This window comes from Lycorma delicatula, chromosome 6 (genome assembly GCF_047948215.1).
Source record: "Lycorma delicatula isolate Av1 chromosome 6, ASM4794821v1, whole genome shotgun sequence".
Classification (NCBI taxonomy): Eukaryota; Metazoa; Arthropoda; class Insecta; order Hemiptera; family Fulgoridae; genus Lycorma; species Lycorma delicatula.
This window is the reverse complement of record NC_134460.1, coordinates 130,441,038-130,462,880: the sequence shown is the minus strand read 5'-3', so window position 1 is coordinate 130,462,880 and position 21,843 is coordinate 130,441,038. Positions and strand designations below refer to the sequence as shown.

At 30.1% G+C, this 21,843-nt stretch overlaps 1 protein-coding gene across 1 annotated transcript; it reads left to right on the top strand.

The window, feature by feature from the left end:
* The first annotated feature begins 261 nt into the window (after nt 1-261).
* LOC142326838 (uncharacterized) lies at nt 262-13,441 on the top strand. Its single transcript, XM_075369569.1, has 3 exons — nt 262-706; nt 3,552-3,704; nt 13,246-13,441. The coding sequence occupies exons 1-3, from the start codon at nt 542-544 to the stop codon at nt 13,291-13,293; spliced, it is 366 nt and encodes a 121-aa protein (XP_075225684.1). The 5' UTR covers nt 262-541; the 3' UTR covers nt 13,294-13,441.
* Nucleotides 13,442-21,843: the final 8,402 nt, after the last annotated feature.

Below are 21,843 nucleotides of genomic sequence, written 5' to 3'. Positions count from 1 at the left end.
TTTCTCCATAATGAATACACATTTAAATACAAAACAGTTTAATTCATCATTTTTTAAGGGTTTTTTCTAATTTCTACTGATTTCATTTAAAATGGAATACTATATTATTGGTAGGCAATAGACATTTTATCATGAAATGATGCTATCTAACTATTTTTATCATAATAGATATAATTCAGTATAAGTGATTATTTACTTTCGAAAAATAAATATGATGTCATTTTGTATTAGTTTATGACTGAATGTTTCATTAAACTCATTTGTCATTTTATTACACTGCTTTTCTCAATTACAATGTCATTAAAAATTAAAAAATAACAATTATTTATTATTCATCATACATGTTATTAATTTATACATTCAATTTTGTTTTAATTTTATGACTCTATTTGTAGAATATATAAGAGTGATGGTCAGCAGGTTGACTATTATTACTTGTCAAAGTGTGGTAAAAGTTCTGTTTCATTCATCAGTAAGCTATTTCATTCAATCATATTGATATAAATTCACTAGAAATCTTTTTTAAATTTTTATCAGTAATATGAGCATGTCTTTTTTTGGTACAATTATGGCTAAAAAAGGTTGCTTTATGATAGGCCTGTTAATTTTTTGTACCTATTGGCAATTATATCAATCATATTCCAGTTCTGAAACAAGTTGGCTTGAACCATTCCCTGGAGACACAGTTTCTTGGGAGAAGTACAAAGTAAGTACATTCTAGTAATTTAAATTTTTTACAATAAGCATAATAACTGTGGCTTGCCAACTGTTGTTTGTATTCTGTTCTATTTTACTAGTATTTTCATTAATCTTCAGCAGATTGATATTATTGTAAGATGTGTGTTAAAATGCTAGAGAAGTGGACCTTTTTTATTTTTTATTATTACAATTACAATCTCTACATGTGGGTAAGTTTTATATTTTTAATAAATTGAGTATTCTAATAATTACAATCTATGTTAATCAACATGGCAGATAAAAAAAGCAGCCTTTATCACCAACAATGCAAGTAAATAAATCAATGATGATTATTTAGCATGTCTATTTATTTATTCTCCTTCTAGAAAATGTGTTCATGTGTTTCTGTCATTGATGAGGGAGCTTGTATGTCTTAGGGAACAACATTACCTTGTGGCCGTAACATCTTATATTATACATTTCAACATTTGTAAAAAGTACTTACTATTGTGTATTTATTCTTCAAAAATGAATGAAGATATAATGCATGGATCCAGGATGTTAAACTATATAGGAAGATTAATATTAGTTACGCAGAGTTTGTAAAACCAAAAATTGCAGTAAAACATTATGGAACTAGGATGGCTAGGGATTCAATTTAGATATGATATGATGTGACGTGATTTTAAAGAGAGTAAAAAATGATTGCAACAAATAGACTGTATTTAAACAAACTGGATTAATATAAATTAAAATTTGAAGTATAGGAAAATGTTGAGAATTATCCAAATTTAATTACAAAAATTAGTAGATGTCTTTTTAAAAAAGGGTTAATATTTAAGACAGAAGTAATAATTTTAGATAGAAGGATAAATGTTCTAAAATCAATGAGAGGACAATGAAAAGTATACAATAAGTCACCAAAGGTAGATTTAAAGAGATAAGAATGTTTGTGTACACAGATGTCTTATGAAGAAAAGAGAAATAATTTCAGGATATGTTTTGTAAGTGGAAATAAATAAAACGATTCATATGATCATAAATCTATTTTTGAGTTACAGCAAGTGAAAAATTTCATTTTGTATAGAATATGTATGTTATTGTAATTTTGACAAATATTTTTATTTCATTTTTTTATAGGGTTATTTTTAAAAACTATTCTTATTTGATATAAATCTTACTGAAATTTAGATATGCTGTAGTAATTTATCATAAGTTGTGGGTGAAATAATCTAATGAAGAATGGTTTTTTATTTTTTAACCTCCGAGACCGCTGTTAGGTATTGCTTCTGAGGATGAGATGAATGACAATGTTTGTAGCGAGTAAAAATGACACGCCTAACCGGGATTTAAACCTGGGATCTCCGGATGAAAGGCCGAGACAGTACCACTCGTGCTATGGAGGCCGGCGATTAAGAATGGTTGAATAGTTCTTGAGTTACGCTGAATTTAAGTCGACAACAAACAACATAACCTCAATTTGAGTTGGTTGTGTGTTGTGTGATGTGCGTTTGTAGGGGTCTACTCATTCTTAATTATTTAATCAAATAATTATTATATTAATTTAATGTTCATATAAACAGAAAATATATTTTAATATTAAATAAAATAAAAAAATTTTAGCGTTTTCAATTAATTAATTTTTTTTCATTTTTGTGTAAAAAAGTTATACAAAAAATATTATACAAAATAAAATAGTGAAAAATCTGTATTCTTGCGTAGAACTGTGGAAGAATTTTTTGACTTTATAAATAAAATATTTTTCTTCCAATTTTGTTTTATCTTAAATTGAAATTAAATTTCTAAAATGTTATTGGTTTTCAGATATTAAAAAAAAAAGAATTATTTTCTTCAAGTCAAGAACGAATTATTTGTGTTTTCCCAATCTTTTATCCATGTTCAATACCAATATTACATCTAATTAAATGAAGAAATTTACATTTAAGTAAAAAGAAAAATTGTATATTTATATGTGTTGAATGGGTAATATTATTTTATATTCTTATAATTAAACATATTAGTTCAATATTTGCTGTAGAGAAGAGGTAATTATCACTGCCTCATAATTAATTTGAAAGTTTCACAGCATATTTAACTAGCATGTGTATGTACGAGTGATTATGGTTAGTTGACCTTAAACTATTATACTCCGTATAATAAATTGCACATTTTAATCAAATTCTTTTTCTTCTTTCTACTACATTAACTCACTGAAAACTATAAATTAAGAGGAGCACTTCTATCATGCAATGATCTATTGTTATTAGTATTCCCTCCTGGTTTTTATAGTCAAAATTATAAACAACAATACTTAAGAAACAATAATAAATTAATTTTCAACTAATTTTCTTAATATTTATTTTTTAAGCAATAGACTGGTTACAAAATAAGTAAGAATGAATTTTTAGTCTCCTTTATCAAACAAAATTCTTGGTTATAATTTAATTATTGGTTTTATTCATAACTCCTTTTTACTTTTTCTGTTTAGCTTCCGGAACCACCATAAGGTATTACTTCAAAGGATGAATGAGGATGATATGCATGAATGTAAATGAAGTGTAATCTTGTACAATCTCAGGTCAGCCATTCCTGAGATGCATGGTTAATTGAAACCCAAGCATAAAAGAACACCTGTATCCATGATCTAGTATTTAAATCCATATAAAAGTAACTGCCTTCACTAGGATTTGAAATTAGTAACACCTACAGAATTGTAATGCTCTTACAGTTTAATTGCAGTACGTTTAGTAACTGGATGTACATGGTTAAAATGTTTTCTAGTAATAATAATCTTAGGTGAAAATGAGTGAGTAATTAGATTTGATGGTGATTAGTATTGGTTGATTTATTGGTTTTCTTTGTCTGAATTTCAGATGATGTTTAATAAACAGTATTCTAATATAGAAGAAGAGTATAATCATTATTTAATGTTTATAAAAAATGTTGAATACATTAAGGCTTATAACGAATTATATAGAGAAGGAAAAGTATCATATGTCGAGAGTTTAAACCAGGGTTCTGATATGGTGAGTGATATACATTTTTTTCTTCAGCATATAATTAAAAAAATATGTTTATGTTTACAATAATAAAATGTACAAAGTTTCGGATAATTGGGTCTTAGCCCCAATTGTTGTTAATTCAAAAAAATCAATTGTAACCAAATTAGAATAATATTATACCTCAACTTTTTGAGCTTGTACTTAATTTCATTCTTAGGTAGGTAGGTAGTAAATTTCATTCTTAATTTCATTCTTAGGGTAGCTTGCCCCTGAATATAAATTAAAATATTATATTACTTATCCCTCCTCTATGAATCATGAGACCTTGCCGTTGGTGAGGGGGCTTGAGTGCTCAGGGATACAGAGTAGCTGGACCGAAGGTGCAATCATATCGGAGAGGTATCTGTTGAGAGCCAGACTAAGAAATGATTCCTGAAAGAGGGCAGCAGCTCTTTCAGTAGTTGTTAGGGGGCGTGAGTCAGGACGACTTAAACGGCCGTATCAACATCACTTAGTCCTCTGAGTACTGCGCAGCTGAAAGCAATGGAAAACTACAGCTGCTTTTTTTCCAAGAAAATGTGGCTCTCTGCATTTTCACATAGCAATAATGGAGGCGCCTTCCTTGGTAAAACATTCCGGAGGTAAAATAGTCCCCCGTTCGGATCTCCGGGTGGGGACTACTAAGGAAGGGGTCACCAGAAAATTAAAAAATAACATTCTACGAGTCGGAGCGTGGAATGTTAGAAGCTTGAAAAAGGTTGGTAGGCTAGAAAATTTAAAAAGGGAAATGGGTAGGACAAATGTGGATATAGTAGGAATTAGTGAGGTTCGGTGGGAAGAGGAAGGCGACTTTTGGTCAGGTGATTTTAGAGTAATTAACTCAGCGTCAAATAATGGGCAGGCAGGAGTAGGTTTCGTGATGAACAAGAAGATAGGGAGGAGAGTGGAGTATTTCAAAACGCATAGCGATAGAATCATTGTAATAAGGATAAAATCAAAACCTAAACCGACAACGATTGTTAATGTCTATATGCCTACAAGCGCCCATGATGATGATGAGGTAGAGTGTGTATACGAAGAGATTGATGAAGCAATTAAACACGTAAAAGGAGATGAAAATTTAATAATAGTTGGAGATTGGAATGCAAGCATTGGAAAAGGCAAGGAAGGGAATATAGTGGGTGAATACGGGCTGGGCAAAAGGAATGAAAGAAGGGACCGACTTATAGAATTTTGCACGAAGTATAATTTAGTAATTGCCAACACCCAATTTAAAAATCATAATAGAAGAATATACACTTGGAAAAAGCCAGGCGATACTGGAAGGTATCAGATAGATTATATCATGGTTAAGCAAAGATTTAGAAATCAACTCGTTGACTGCAAAACTTACCCTGGAGCAGACATTGATAGCGACCATAATTTGGTGATAATGAAATGTAGATTGGGGTTTAAAAACCTGAAGAAAAGGTGTCAGATGAATCGGTGGAATTTAGAGAAGCTTGAGGAAGAGGAGGTAAAGAAGATTTTTGAGGAGGACATCGCAAGAGGTCTGAGTAAAAAAGATAAGGTAGAAAATGTAGAAGAAGAATGGGAGAATGTTAAAAAGGAAATTCTTAAATCAGCAGAAGCAAACTTAGGCGGAATAAAGAGAACCGGTAGAAAACCTTGGGTTTCAGGCGATATATTGCAGCTGATGGATGAACGTAGAAAATATAAGAATGCTAGTGATGAAGAAAGTAAAAGGAACTATCGGAAATTAAGAAATGCTATAAACAGGAAGTGCAAACTGGTGAAAGAAGAGTGGATTAAAGAAAAGTGTTCAGAAGTGGAAAGAGAAATGAACATTGGTAAAATAGACGGAGCATACAGGAAAGTTAAGGAAAATTTTGGGGTACATAAATTAAAATCTAATAATGTGTTAATCAAAGATGGTACACCAATATATAATACGAAAGGTAAAGTCGATAGATGGGTGGAATATATTGAAGAGTTATACGGAGGAAATGAATTAGAAAATTGTGTTATAGAGGAAGAAGAGGAAGTTGAGGAGGATGAAATGGGAGAAACAATACTGAGATCTGAATTTAAGAGAGCATTAAAAGATTTAAATGGCAGAAAGGCTCCTGGAATAGACGGAATACCTGTAGAATTACTGCGCAGTGCAGGTGAGGAAGCGATTGATAGATTATACAAACTGGTGTGTAATATTTATGAAAATGGGGAATTTCCATCAGACTTCAAAAAAAGTGTTATAGTTATGATACCAAAGAAAGCAGGGGCAGATAAATGTGAAGAATACAGAACAATTAGTTTAACTAGTCATGCATCAAAAATCTTAACTAGAATTTTATACAGAAGAATTGAGAGGAGAGTGGAAGAAGTGTTAGGAGAAGACCAATTTGGTTTCAGGAAAAGTATAGGGACAAGGGAAGCAATTTTAGGCCTCAGATTAATAGTAGAAGGAAGATTAAAGAAAAACAAACCAACATACTTGGCGTTTATAGACCTAGAAAAGGCTTTCGATAACGTAGACTGGAATAAAATGTTCAGCATTTTAAAAAAATTAGGGTTCAAATACAGAGATAGAAGAACAATTGCTAACATGTACAGGAACCAAACAGCAACAGTAACAATTGAAGAACATAAGAAAGAAGCCCTAATAAGAAAGGGAGTCCGACAAGGATGTTCCCTATCTCCGTTACTTTTTAATCTTTACATGGAACTAGCAGTTAATGATGTTAAAGCACAATTTAGATTCGGAGTAACAGTACAAGGTGAAAAGATAAAGATGCTACGATTTGCTGATGATATAGTAATTCTAGCCGAGAGTAAAAAGGATTTAGAAGAAACAATGAACGGCATAGATGAAGTCCTACGCAAGAACTATCACATGAAAATAAACAAGAACAAAACAAAAGTAATGAAATGTAGTAGAAATAACAAAGATGGACCGCTGAATGTGAAAATAGGAGGAGAAAAGATAATGGAGGTAGAAGAATTTTGTTATTTGGAAGTAAAATTACTAAAGATGGACGAAGCAGGAGCGATATAAAATGCCGAATAGCACAAGCTAAACGAGCCTTCAGTAAGAAATATAATTTGTTTACATCAAAAATTAATTTAAATGTCAGGAAAAGATTTTTGAAAGTGTATGTTTGGAGTGTCGCTTTATATGGAAGTGAAACTTGGACAATCGGAGTATCTGAGAAGAAAAGATTAGAAGCTTTTGAAATGTGGTACTATAGGAGAATGTTAAAAATCAGATGGGTGGATAACGTGACAAATGAAGAGGTATTGCGGCAAATAGATGAAGAAAGAAGCATTTGGAAAAATATAGTTAAAAGAAGAGACAGACTTATAGGCCACATACTAAGGCATCCTGGAATAGTCGCTTTAATATTGGAAGGACAGGTAGAAGGGAAAAATTGTGTAGGCAGGCCACGTTTGGAGTATGTAAAACAAATTGTTAGGGATGTAGGATGTAGAGGGTATACTGAAATGAAACGACTAGCACTAGATAGGGAATCTTGGAGAGCTGCATCAAACCAGTCAAATGACTGAAGACAAAAAAAAAAAAAAAAAAAAATATTACTTATCACTATGTTATTGTCTAATAAGGTTTTTCAATTCTATACTTAAAATTATAAAAAAGAGGATTTCTAATCATTTAGGAATAAATGTTGTGTGATAAATTCTATTGTATAGTTAGCTCTAAGCTCTGAAACTAGCACTAATTTCTAAATTACAAGAAGATATTTAATAATTTCAATATATTTTCTTAAAGCAGTTATCAAATAATTCCATACAGTATAACTATGAAATGTTTATGTTGTGAAATGTTAGTATTAATTGTTTGGCATATAAAATCATTTTTTCGAATGATTGTGTTTTTAGCAAGATTAATGCTGTTACACATCATCTGTCTAGGCTTTTGTCTGCAAAGGACTCGTTTAAGTTGTTTTCCGCTTTGGCTCTTTGGTATCCTACTTGTATTACATTATGAAGTACCGCATAATGACTGTTTTTTTATTGCATACCAATGATACAATTTTTTTACTGTGAGTAACTAAAAGAACATATATAAGTAGCAAATCATACTAGTAATATACAAAATTGGCTAGACCTTCATCAGCTGTGTGAAAAAAGCCATTTGCCCATTTGCAAGAAATGTAAAGACTGAAAGTTGCATATTGAGAAAATTAAGAGAAGGATCATAGAAAAAAAATCATAATCTACTATTGAACATGAACTAAAGCTCACTGGGTTGTGGCAATATACATATTTACATATAGCGCCACAAATATCACACAAATTAATAAAATTATTTAGTAATAAAAAAGAAAATCAATGTCAACTTTTCTAATAAATTAGTTTTTATCATAATATAAACAAATGTGCTCTAACTCTAGATAGTCTAACTATTTTTTTCTTATTTTGTGAAAACTATTTTCTTTCATTAGAGCAGGACATAGGGATTGTGAAAGTGTTTGAAAACAATGGTAGTAGTCATTAATGATACAAAAAATTATACTAGTCAACATAATTTTTAGAACAGAAAAGGGAATGAGCCTTGAATAGGAATTTTGCACTGATGAGAAATATATATTCATTAATTCTCTATCATCTCAAGTTTTTAAGTTATTATGCTTTATATATCGCTAATGTTACAATATATGCCAGAAACATGTAAATGAACTTTACTGTTTTAATTAATACAGAGTCACATCTGAATGACATTCATAGTATGACTATTGCTATAAGTATACATTATATGTAACAAATATTGCATCACAAAATCAATTAATTCTGGAAGTCATTAACTGGCAGTCAAAAATCTTAGTTTAAAAAGATTGTTTCTCAGTAAAAAAAAAAAATTGGTTGCTGAATTTTTGGATTTAAATGCTTGGGATTATGCATCCCCAACAATTTTATAAAGGTTATTTCTGTGTAAAATAAATTATCTCTAAATCAATGGTTATTTTATAGTTTGATCAAATTACTTTTTTTTTTTAAGAAATAAGCTTGTGCATGTATTGTATTTGGTTTATTTTGTGTTTATGTGAAATATACCATTAAGAGTCAGCCTAAAGAAATTTTAAAACTGATAAAAACTACTTAAAAACTTTAATTAGGTTGTCTACTGGATGAATAAGATTACACCTATAAACATAATTTTTGTTTCCTAACATGCGACATATGATTTTAATCTGTTTTTTAACCTGAAAGTGAATATGAACTCAGAATCTTTCTATCACCCACCATTTTTGAAAAATTGTAATTAAAGGATTTTTTCATTTTTCAACATATAGTTAGCGTTCTTAGCTCCTATATTGTATTTTGTTAGCTCATTTTTTATTGTTTAATTTTATTAACATTATTTATAAGTTATAAATAAACAATATTAGACAAAGAATTAAATCATATCATAGTCACATATTATGACATCATATCTGATACTGAAGATGAGCTTTCATGGACAAGTTTAATCATGTCTGTGCAGATCAAAACATGTAGCTGAAAACACAGCTGTTTTGTTTGTATTAAGCACTGGATTTAGGAATGAATTAATTTTGTTCAGTCTTATTGCTATCTAATTTTGTTTTGACACTGCACTGTTAGTGCAGTGTCAAACAAAATTAGATAAGTGCAGTGCAGTGTCAAACAAACTGTCATAATGCTTCGAAATTGTGTAATTGATATGGCTGCCTTTTGTTATGTGTGTGGTGAGTTTGCTGTAAAATCAATTAAAAAAAACATTACCCCTTTCATTAAAAAAGCATATCATTTGTACTTTCAGTGTAAAATTGGTGATCAAGATAAGATATGGGTTCCTAATATAGTATGCACTAATTTTTCTGTGTATTTAAGAGAGTGGCTGAAAGGTACACCGAAAGTTTTACCATTTGGTGTACCGATGTTTTGGCGTGAACCAAAGGATCATGTAACCGATTGTTACTATTGTTTATAAGTGTGTCTGGAATTTCTAAAAAATCTGAACATACTGTAAAATATCTTTCATTACAATCTGCAGTCAGGCCTGTAGCTCACAGTGAAATTATTCCAATTTCTGAGCCATCTGTGAATGTATGTTTTGAAAACAGCAATGAAGAATCAGGCAGTACTGAAGAAGACAAGAATGATTTTGATTTTGAATTATCTTATAATAAGTCACATATGTCACAAGGTGAGTTAAATGACTTGGTTAGAGATTTAAATTTATCAAAAAGTCAAGCTGAACTGTTAGGATCAGGACTCCAAGGTTGGAATTTACTTTAAAAAAATACAAAAATATCAGGCTTTCAAAGCCGACAAAAAGAACTTTCTCAGTACTTTATTGATGAAAATAATTTGGCTTATTGCACAAGTATTAATGAGCTTATGTTGCACTTAGGACATGTTCATAAACCTGAGGACTGGCATCTTTTCATAGATTCGTCCAAGTATAGTTTAAAAGTGGTTCTACTACGCAATAGTTACAAATATTCTTCGATACCAATCGTTTTTGGTATTAATTTGAAAGAGACATATGATGTGATGAAAGATATTCTTGAAAAAATAAATTATAAAAAAAATAGCTGGAACATATATGGTGATTTGAAAGTTATAGCTATTTTGTTAGGCATGCAGTTAGGCTATACTAAGTATATGTGTTTTCTTTGCAAATGGGACAGCCGAGGTATGGATAAACATTATGTTACCAAACAGTATAAGAAACGAGACAATTTAACTCCAAATGGGAAAAATTATTCATGAGCTCTTAGTTGAACCCAAAACAATATTTTTATCTCCTCTCCTTATCAAGCTAGGACTAATGAAAAATTTTGTAAAAGCAGTGAAGAAGGATAGACCTGGATTTTTGCACATCAGGCAGAAATTTCCGAAAGTAAGTGAAGGAAAAATTAAAGAAGGAATATTTGCTAGTCTTCAAATAAAAGAGTTGGTCAAAGATGATGTATTTAACTCAGTGTTAAATAATGTAGAAAGTGAAGATTCTTTTAAAGATGTTTGCAAAAGTTTTCTCAACAAACAAAAATCCGACAATTACCACAATATTGTTAATCAGCTTCTTACTTCATACAGAGCTACGGGATGTAATATGTCTTTGAAACACACACATCTGGATTTTTTCCCTGACAATATTGGAGATGTAAGTGATGAACACAGTGAATGTTTCCACCAAGACATTTTGGTATTGGAAAACCGCTATAAAGGGAAATGGAATACTAACTTGCTAGTCGATTACTGTTGGATATTAATATGGGTTGTGCCTGAGGCTATTTATAAATGAAAAGCATAACTGAAATCATTCTAACACAGGCATGGCCATGAAAAATTATAAGTTTTATAGATTTAACTATATTTTCCCTTAATTTTTTTTGAAGTGTAATTTTTTTAAAACTAAAGGTGATAGAAAAATTGTATTTATAGTTCTGTAATGTGCGCAAAAAAGCAATTCAAGAAATGGTATCACACTTACAGAAACATTAAAAAAATCTTTCTTTGTCTATCAGTGTTATCAGTGGGTTTTGCATATAACATGCCCTAGATGTAATGTTTAGGCTTACTATGTGAACATGAGGAAAAAAAGACTATTTGCTTATTGAACTATCAAAGACTTTATAAAAACAAAAAAAGATCATATAATGGCTGGTACTTTTTAGAGATATATAAGTGGTTATACTATGAAAAAATAGGTACATTGTGCATATAAGTATAGTGTTAGCTAAACCAGTATGAGTGAATGAGTGTCGTGTGATACCTGTAACTAGTGAACTAGTAATTAGTGACCAGTTTTTTGAGATTAGAAACTAGTATAACTATTAATGACTTAATTTGTGCCTGCTGTCATATTGCGTGGATTGATATCTGACCTGGGTATTGCTTTTAATGCTGGTGACTGGATGTTTGCAAAACCCAAGCATACGGGCAGTGTTTATTTAAATGAATAAATATTCCTTTACATCCAGTATCTTGTGCTGTTCAAGAGATGGAAACAATTGACAGTGCTTCATTTATTTTAGGAGCTTTTAAGTTTGATGAATGTCTTGATGAGACTTCTTCTTGGACTGCAAGGTTTCATTATTGAATGCAGCTGCATCTTGTGATATCTTCACTGAAGATCTATAAAATATTATATATTTTAACAGAACCAAAAAGATTATTTCACAACATAAATTGAAAAAAGTTTATTCCACTAGTTAATCGTCAAAAAGTTACTTTACCTTCTTTGTAAAATAGGGTCCTTCACCTTCTATTTATAAAATAGGGTCTTATAAAAAATTATGTTTTAACTTTAAATAAAATAGATTAATTTTAATGTTTTTAAAAATTTGCCAATAGCAAAGTGAAATTAAATAAAATATGAGTGTATTTATTTTTCCTCAAATTAGAGAATTGTTTAAGACCAAATATTTGATACTTAGTAGAATGCTGTGGTCTAGGGGCATAGAAATTATTTAATAATGATAGTGTATGTTTTTCTTGGGAACTAAAAATGTAGAAAATAGTTACTTTTTTAATAAAAATCTTTTGATTATGACAAAAATCTACTGTTAGGAATATAATTAAAAAATATGTATGCCATCTTGACCTTTTTTGAAAAATTGTGTTGTGATTGATTAGCAAAGAGTACAGTTTAATCAAGAAATATAACAAATGGTACAAAGTTATCAAGAAAGATGGAGTAATTTGTGATAAGTGACCACTGCTAAGTATTTTAATAAAAAGAAGATTGCAGTAAACAAAAGGGAGATATAAATCTTAGATCATATAAAATGGAATTTACAAAAAAAAATTGTATTTAAATAATTTATATTTCATTTCTTAATTTTGTAATTAGATATTTGTAATAGAAATATTTTGTAATTAGATATTTATTATATAAAAACGTACAGTGAGATTGTCTTCTGTAAAATATCATCTAAAATATTGAGATCCTAAAACTTGACATCCTTCTTTTAGGACCATATAAAAGAGCAATTTGAGAAAATTAATTTCATTTACAGATTCAATATATATAGATGATAAACCATTATTAAATTTTTTTTGTAGATTATATCAGTGCTGTAATTTCTATATGAATGAATGGAAAGTTTATAATGAACATTATTTAATTAAAAAAATAAACATTAAAAGTAATATCAAAATATACCAAAGTTTAGGTCAGGAGTGAGAGGAAATTATTGTTTAATTTCTTGATTAACACTAGATTTATATGAATGTTAAAAGCACGTATGAATAACAAAATATAAATACTTAGTAAGTAACTGCTGTTATATTTAGCTTTAAAATAAAATGGTTAATATCTAAGGGATTGTTTGTGTGCATTAGAGATTCAACAGAGAGTCAATGAATGGGAAGTATAGATCACGCAACAGCTGATATCAAGAAGCATAATGCAAATGTGGTGTACTCATCATTTGTATGTGCCTGCTTACTTTTGAACCCCATTGGTATCCCACAGAAAAGAGTCCTGTCAGCAAGTGTCTTGTTTGTTGTACCTAATTTGGTAAATTGTGATTAATCATACATTATTAAATACATATATATATATTTGTTTCAGCAATCATTTGAAGTTTCAATGGGTTATGAAGACACAAACAATTCTTAGTCAAACAACAGAAGAACAATAGACTTTAAACAAACAGTTTTGCAAATTTAAAGATTTGTTTCATAGCGAATTCTTTTTATTATTAATTATTAATGCAAAATGTATAATTTGATTTTTTGTTTGTTTGGATATTGAATAATAGAAGACATAAAAAAATATAACATTTGTGTTTTTCCCTCAAGTAATATTTCATTTAGATTTCATTCATATTTTATTTGGTTGGATTAATGAATTAATTCATCATAGAAGCTTTGAAACTTGTACATGGGAATATAGAAATGGAATTTTGTAGTGCATGAAAACTGTCACGCCTGCCCAGATGAAAGGTAAAAATGCTACCGCTTTGCCATGGATCTTACCACATTGCCATTTTAACAAGAAAGGTAAGATGTTTGAAATGATATGAACAGAAACGATAGTTCTGACAAACCATAATTATGGTTGAACGAGAAGTAAGTGTACCTCTATATTTCAATTATTAGTGCTTATATTGTAGTAATAGTCTTATGCTGGACAAAAGCAGTATATAAAACCCTTATTTTCAAGAGAAAGTGTGAATCAGTTTGTTGCTCTACATAAGAAATCCTCTTGAAACAAGTTTATTTAGTTATGACAATTTAATAAATAAGTTGTTCAACTAATAAAACATGATACAGTTAATTTATGTGTAATCTGCTTTTGTTACTGTAATTATTCTTTTTCTTAGATAAACAATTTATAATGCAGTATTTATATAAAACAGCAGTTTGCAATGATTATATTATTTGAAATGTTTGCCTAAATAAAACAGATCTTTTTGTTCGTAATGAATAGGTTCTCACATAACCTTATATTCAATAATTAGCCTTGAGCAAGAAAATGATTTTAAAACTTTAATTTCATAAAATGTCACTTATCAAAAAGATGTTAAAATTATTTGCTTTAATACTAATTTTGTCCTCTTAAAAAAGTTAATGCAAATTTACAAGGAAATAAATATCGGTAATAATATAGTGAGGGTTATTGATGTAATTAGACTGTACCTTCAACACTGGGAAGTCCCATTTTTACAGCAGAACAGGTCATTGAAGGAAAATTTGAAGCAAAATTTGTTTTTAATTAACCTGCACTCTTTCTTTTTAATCTCTATCCAAATTTATAAATGGTTACATTTTTGAATTTCTGTTTTTTAACTGGAATATTTATAAGAAAAAAATATTTCTACACTGCAATGAGAATATGATGCAGTGAAACTTGAAATTTGATGAAGGTCAAAATAGATGTCCATATTTTAATATGTAAATTCAAACATTCAATAATATTTTTGTTAGAGTTCTAGAACCAGGAAATAGCACAAAAAATCATACAAAAATTGTATTTCTGTTTTCCTTCAGAATGTAAACTTTGGATTTATTGTTTGAGTGATTTATTTGTTTTATATTGTTTGAGTGTTTTATAATTAATCGTTGAGTGTATTTGTTGTTTGAGTGCTTTATAATCTAACCTAGAAAGAAATGGGCTTTGGTGTGGTATACATTGCATTTTAGATGGTTTATTGAGAAACTATTGCAGTTAAAAGAAATTGAAGTTAGGTGCATTTTAACATTTTCCATTCTATAAATGTTTTGTTTTTACAAATTTAAAACATTTATTTTATATTTCATTCAATAAATTTACTTATTTCATTATGTATAAGATGTAATACAACAGATATTCTCAGCTTATGTTATATTGAAAATTTTTTTTCAGCCAGGTTTTGAATGTTTTGAGTTAACATTTTTCTTCATTTTGTATATTCTTTGGGTTTTTGTATACATATATATTTTTCATAATGTACCGTGAAAATGATAAAGTGGAAAAATATTGCAACGTGACTTATCTTTTATCCTAATTTATAGTGAATCTGTTATGATATCTGAATGGTATCTTCTGAAGATCCTTCTTGATTCAGAACATCTTTTTGTTTCTGTGTAGACAGATTTTTTAATGAAGAATTCACAATCTGGATTAGAAATAATAAAAAAATTACTTGCACTGGATTCAATTGACTTAAGATGATAATGAAAATAAATATTGATGAAACAGTACTGCAGTAGACAGAAATAAGGAAAAGGATTTGAAAATTTAGCTGAAACATCATACAAAAAAAAAGAATGAAAAAAGCTAAGGAAACCATAGTGTCTTTACAGTTTCATTTGGTTTACAAAATATTTGTTTGCATCTCACTTAGTTAATTGTCTATTTTTTTTTTTTTAATTGTAGATATAAAAATAAATTGCAGACACTAAATTTGACTTTTTGTGAAATAAAATGCATCAAGACCCATATGTTAAGAGTTGGAGGCAATAGCTCTTTAAATATATAGATGAAAGTACAAAATAATTAAATTTTTTTAGTGATTACTGTGCAGATTCAGATTACTATTTTTGAAATGAAGCTTTTGTTTAAAATGAATTAGTTGAAGAAAGAAGGTAAGATATATAATTAATCACAAATTTCTACAACCTGGTCATACATTTTTGTGGAAGCAGGCTCAATACTAGATTTTATTGAAAAAAAAGAAGAACGCTATAACTGTTTGTAATGAATTACCAACAGACTGGGTAAACTTCATAAGCTGTGTTGAATGAGACCTACCCAACATACTATTTGAATTTTACAACCAGCTTTTTCAATTTCAAAATTCACTAACCAAAATCAAAAAATACTATCTGAAAAATGAAATCCATTACAAACATATTTCAATGAGGATTTTAAGTACAACATAAGGAAAATTATGAGACCTTGTCTCAACAGTTTTAGATTCATCCTAATAAAAAATTATTTTCTAAGTCATACATTGTTACAACAAAAGATGACATCTTTTAGTAAAGAAGTATAAAGATTTATGTGGTCAAACTAGCTTTTAGTAGAGGATAATTTTTTTAAACTTTCACCATACAATTAATTGTTTTATATTTTTACTTCCTTGTACAAAGTAAAGGAAGTATTGTAAACATGAAAAATTTCGCTTTAAGATTTCAACAGAAATATCCATTTTGATCATCCCTGAATCCATTTTGACTAGTTTCGGCAAGACGTATGTACGTATGTATCTCACACAACTCAAAAACGATTAGCCATAGGATGTTGAAATTTTGGATTTAGGATTGTTGTAACATCTAGTTGTGCACGTTCCCTTTTTATTGCAATCGATTGGAGCAAAAGTGTCTGAAAAAACCGTAAAATCAAAAAGATTTCTCTTAACTGCAATAATAAGCCCTCATTGAGAGATTTTCAACAATATACTACATGTGGTACTTATTTTCATTGGTTCCAGAGTTATAGTCAAATAAAATTTTAATTAATGAAATATTTGGATCTACATTGGTTTGGATCCGATTTCATTTCATTTTTTAAACTTTTTTTTTAATTTAAATATATTGATTTATTAATAATTATTAACCTCTGACTGAAAAAAAAATATGAAAAAAAGTCAGAACTTATTAGTGAAATAAAATTTTATGTACTTTTCATTTTAATTCAAACATTTTTACAGAGGTTATTAATTATTAATAAATCAATATATTTAAATTAAAAAAAATATGTATATGAAGTTGGACTCGAACCGATATGTACATGGTTATGGATCTGACACATTCTCACTTACACTACATTACTTCTTGAGCAACGTGAAACAAAATTAAAAATGTAAACTAACAGTGGCAGCTTGCATATAGGCACTGTGGAACTGCAGCCACTATTATCACTTGATATTATCGAAAACATTTAATAAAATGAGTCCTTCCTTTTTTAATTCTTCTTTATACTTATACAATATATAATCCTTAAGCTTAATGTCAGCAGCCATCTCCCAGTTTATGAAAAAAATACAAAAATCTTTGTATGGAAATGGGTGCTGTACAATTCCAACAGCATGGTGTTTGGCTGTTGTGCGCATGTGCACATAGGAAGCTGCACGTGAAGGAGAGAGAGCACTGTTGCTCCCACAGTGCCAATCATAAGATGGAGGAAAGCAAGGCCTCTTTGATTGTCAAATCTGTCTAAAAACATGCTGGAAGGGTGAAAGAGAAGGTAATTAGTAAAAACTAATTATATATTTGTTTCTGTGTACATAGAAATTTAAATTAAGCACCATTGAACTATAGTATTTTTAAGCGAACATTTTATTAAGTTATCTAATAATACTAAAAAATATCTGTATTGACATTTTATTATTAATTTGGTTAAACCAATTATGGTTTTTAGTACAATATGCTTAAAAACTGTGCATAAGATAATAAAATGTATAATTAGATTATTATCCAGCTTCCAGCTATTCTATTTAATTTTTTTTTCGGTTCTTTTATTTTAGAGAAAACTTAACCATGGTTTTGAAAAGGCCGAAAAAAAATTTTCTGGAACAGCACCACCACAAATTTTAGTTAGAGCCGCCACTGTAAACTTATATAAAATTCTGATAAGGACACCACAAAAAAAATGTGATGCAATGTGGTATCCACCACAATGTAACTGTGAACTGTCCATTTTATTAAAGAATTGGAGGAACGTATCTCACTTTCAAATGAAATAAGTGTATAAATGAAATTATACACATTTCAAATGAAATGTGTGTATATATACATAATTTAATTTAAGGAAGTCATGTGGTTTATACTTTAGATTTTTTTAAGTAAAAAATATTATCTCTAATGAATGTTTATTTAAGTGTTTCTATTATTTTCATCAGGAAAATGATTAGTTATATTGAAATCATTGGAGACTATTAATAGGTGGCACAATAATGTTTTGTTATAGAAATATCAAAAGTTGTTATTTTTATTGTCACAAAATAACACAATTTTCATATTATTACTGAATCAAAACAGATATGATCCTTTAAAAAATTAATCAATTACAACATATCACAACTTTTGTTGACAATATCTTTTGAATTCATTTGTTAAGTATTATCTTAAATGGATATCTTTGATACTTATTATTTTATGATATATTTTTTTCTTATGGAAGACACTATCTAAAATACCCCAAATTCTTCAATTGTTTACAATATTTTTCAATAACATTATTATGGTGAAACTAGCACTAACAGGAAATGTAACATTTTTTAAAGTTTTTAAATTTTGTTGGAACGGGGATTCATCTTTTAAACAAACATCTACATTTGTTGCAAGGATTTTTCACCTCAAGAATTTATAGGAATGAGAAGTTTTACTTCTGTACTTAGCTTATTATTTTTGTTGTTTCTTTGTTTGATTTTTTTATATTTTACTCTGATTTGAAGCGATCTTATTTAATTTAAAATTTACTTTAGTATAAATGATAATTAGTATAATTTTAGTATAACTGCAGCATATTGGATTTGATGACACGTCATTTGCTGAAGTGGGAAAATTTGCAAAATTGTAAAGGCAAACAGTCAGTAAGATGTCAATAATGCCCATTTACAAAGAAGAGAAAGCTATTTTGAAGATCTGTACTGAACAAAACGTTCCCTTTCCTGTGGTGTGACAGGAATACACGAAATCCCTCAGCATGAGGAATCCTGTACAACCTGGATTAAGGTTTATTCAGGCTCTTTCTTCAAACAATGTACAAGAGAAAGAATGTGGAACTTGCAAAGAACTAACTAAAGTGGTTGAAGCATTACCTGATCAAGTAAAGTCTCACATGCTGCTATTACAGCATTAAGTACAGATAAGAAGGTAATTTTTGCTAGAAAGTCCATAAGTGGTTTACTGAAAAACAATCCACCACCAAACAAAATTCCCACGCACCAACAAGCAACAAACTACTAAGATGCCTATGAAGGGATCTGCTAAAACCTCGTCATCTGGTACGGTATCTCTGCCCTCCTAGGCTCCCAAGTCCCCACCACCATCTTGAGGACACTTAGAAGATCTGGAGACTGAAGAAGTGCCCGAAGATGTAAAGCACTTTTTAAAGTTATCAGTAGTAAAAAGGAAAATCAAATAGTAATCTGCATGCAGAGTATTAAAAGAGTATTTATGGCTATAAATATTATTCACTGACATGTTTGCAGTCTCCATTCTTGCCATGAAAATATTGAAATCCTAATAAAGGAAAATATCCTATACTACTGTGTCTGCAGGAGGCTCACCTCTGCTCCATGGTGATGTGTCGTTTCGTAGATATGTTTGCAAAAGGTATGACTACCAGACTGAGGGAAGAGGAGAAAAGGTGTGACTGTATAGCCACCCATGTTCCGCTAGTGACAAACATCCCTGCAGCCACAGTGAAAATATTGGCATCATTCCAAATGAATGTCTGCAACTTATATCTTCCTCCAAATTCTGATATCAGTGAGGATGGCTTGTTGAACAGTGGATCGTATATGTTTGTCATCATCAGGTACATTTTTGTGCATTGATCTATCCTTATGTTCAGCAATGTTGCTCTCACGCCTTAAGTGTTGTGTTTCCAAAAATATTTTGGAAGCGATCATAGACCGGTTGTAATCTCAGTCGGTAATTGTGATTTGCCTCAGAGTCAGCCACGCAGATGGGTTCAGAAAGAGGAATGGATTGGGAACAAGGACTCCTTTGGCTGGTATGACAAGAGCGGTAGTGCGATCAACCAACTTGCCAAGTTTACACACCAGATTCTCGATAGCATGAATGACATCATCCCTTTAACATCCGGAAAGGCGGCCTGCCTTGGTGGGATGAAGAGTGCAGGCATGCTTTAAGAGATCGGCGCAGGGCTTTAAGAAATTTCAACTGAAGAACAACAATCGAAGAGGACTGAATTGCTTTGTGCCTTCTGCAACTTGACGGCAAACAGCTGTTTGCCAACAATGTTTAGGTGTGCTGAATGGAACAGACGATTAGAGGTTGTGAGGTAGCTTGAAGGTATTTGGAAACTTACTTGGATTTGACTGTCAGTTGGAAAAGCTGGGCCAAATGGGTTATAGTAAAGAGTTCTATGAAATATTTGGTTATTCAGCAAGTTGGGGAGGGCATACAGGAATGGAGTTCATGTAACACGGGTGGCTAGGGTTGCTTGGGCATTTTAGTTGCTATGATAGACGTTTTTGAAGTTTTGTTTGGTGGTAAATGTTTTTGTTTTGTTATTTTGCAGTGTTGTTCATTTAATTTTGTTTTGTTGTAGGGCATTTAGCTCAAAATTTATAATTTGTTTTATTCACTCTACTTCATATGTATGAGTAGTTTAGGTGATTTGTTTTTCGTTATGATAGTTTATAGGGTTTACACCAATGGAAATGTCATTTGTGGCATTTGCATTGGTGGTATTTCGACAGAGACCAAGATGATGACTGAGAGATGTCAATCAGTCTTTGGGTCTAGAAGATGACTGACCTCCAGTAAAGCCCATCAGGCTAGGTATGAAGGGATGATATGGCACAACGGGAATCATCACATGGCGGAATCTTTCTCTTCGGGGTCAGGATGTGCTAAATGCATTCTTGGTTGAATTACATCGAATCTATTCCTTGAACAACACTATCACCAGTTGTATGGAGAAAGATTCAAACCATGTGTGGATCAGTACAGTCACTGCAGCCAACTGGATTGCAAAGTGGCAATAACCTTGTTTCCGCGCCTGTTGATATAGCGACCACATTTGGAAGGTCGTTTAGGTCAGTTTTACTTACATCATCATATTGCCCTGAGTTTATGAGATATAAGTTGCAGGCAGAAAATATCCCATTGGTGACTGGAGACTTGCAAAATGAATTAAACATATCCTTCTGTTATAATGAAATAGGGTATGCCCTGAATAATTCTTGTGACACTTCCCCTGGAAATGATAATATCAAGCTTAGTACGTTATCACATCTCCCAGATACTGCACTATACCATCTTTTGTGTTTTTATAATAAAGTCTTCTCTGAACAGGTGTTTCCAAATTCTTGGTTAGAGGGACTAGTTATCCCCACTCTGAAACCTGGTAACCATTGTCTAGTGTGCTAATTTGAGAGAAACTCCCTGATTGCCTCAGAACAATGTAATTTCACACACAATATATATATATATATGTATATATATATATATTGTTTATTGTGTTGTTCACAATATATATATACTGTATATATAATTTTTATAGTTTGTGTAATGGTGAGTAATTTGGTACACTGCTAATTCATTAATATGTTTTTCGTGGTATTAATAAAACACAGAATACTATCTAGAAGTATCAAAGATGAAAGTAGCTTGTTTATATAACAAAAGCAAGAAAAATTTTGGTTGTATAAATATATAAAATAATAATAATAATAATAATAATTATTATTATTATCTTTTATGTTATTAAAAAAATATATTTATTAATGATTTTTACCGTTAAAATAAAACAAAATTCGTATGTCCGCTGCCATTATTACTGACAGTTAGGTCTACACTTATACTAATGTTCTATTCTGCAGGCAAATTTCCAACATTGCCATTAAAATCTTCAGTCAGCACCATAAAATAGATTTTGTTATTATCATTAAAAACAGATTTCTTAATAGAGTTTTTTATTTATTATAAAAATATTTGAATTTTAATCATCTTATTCACTATTGTTTCCACTTCATGATCATAATTA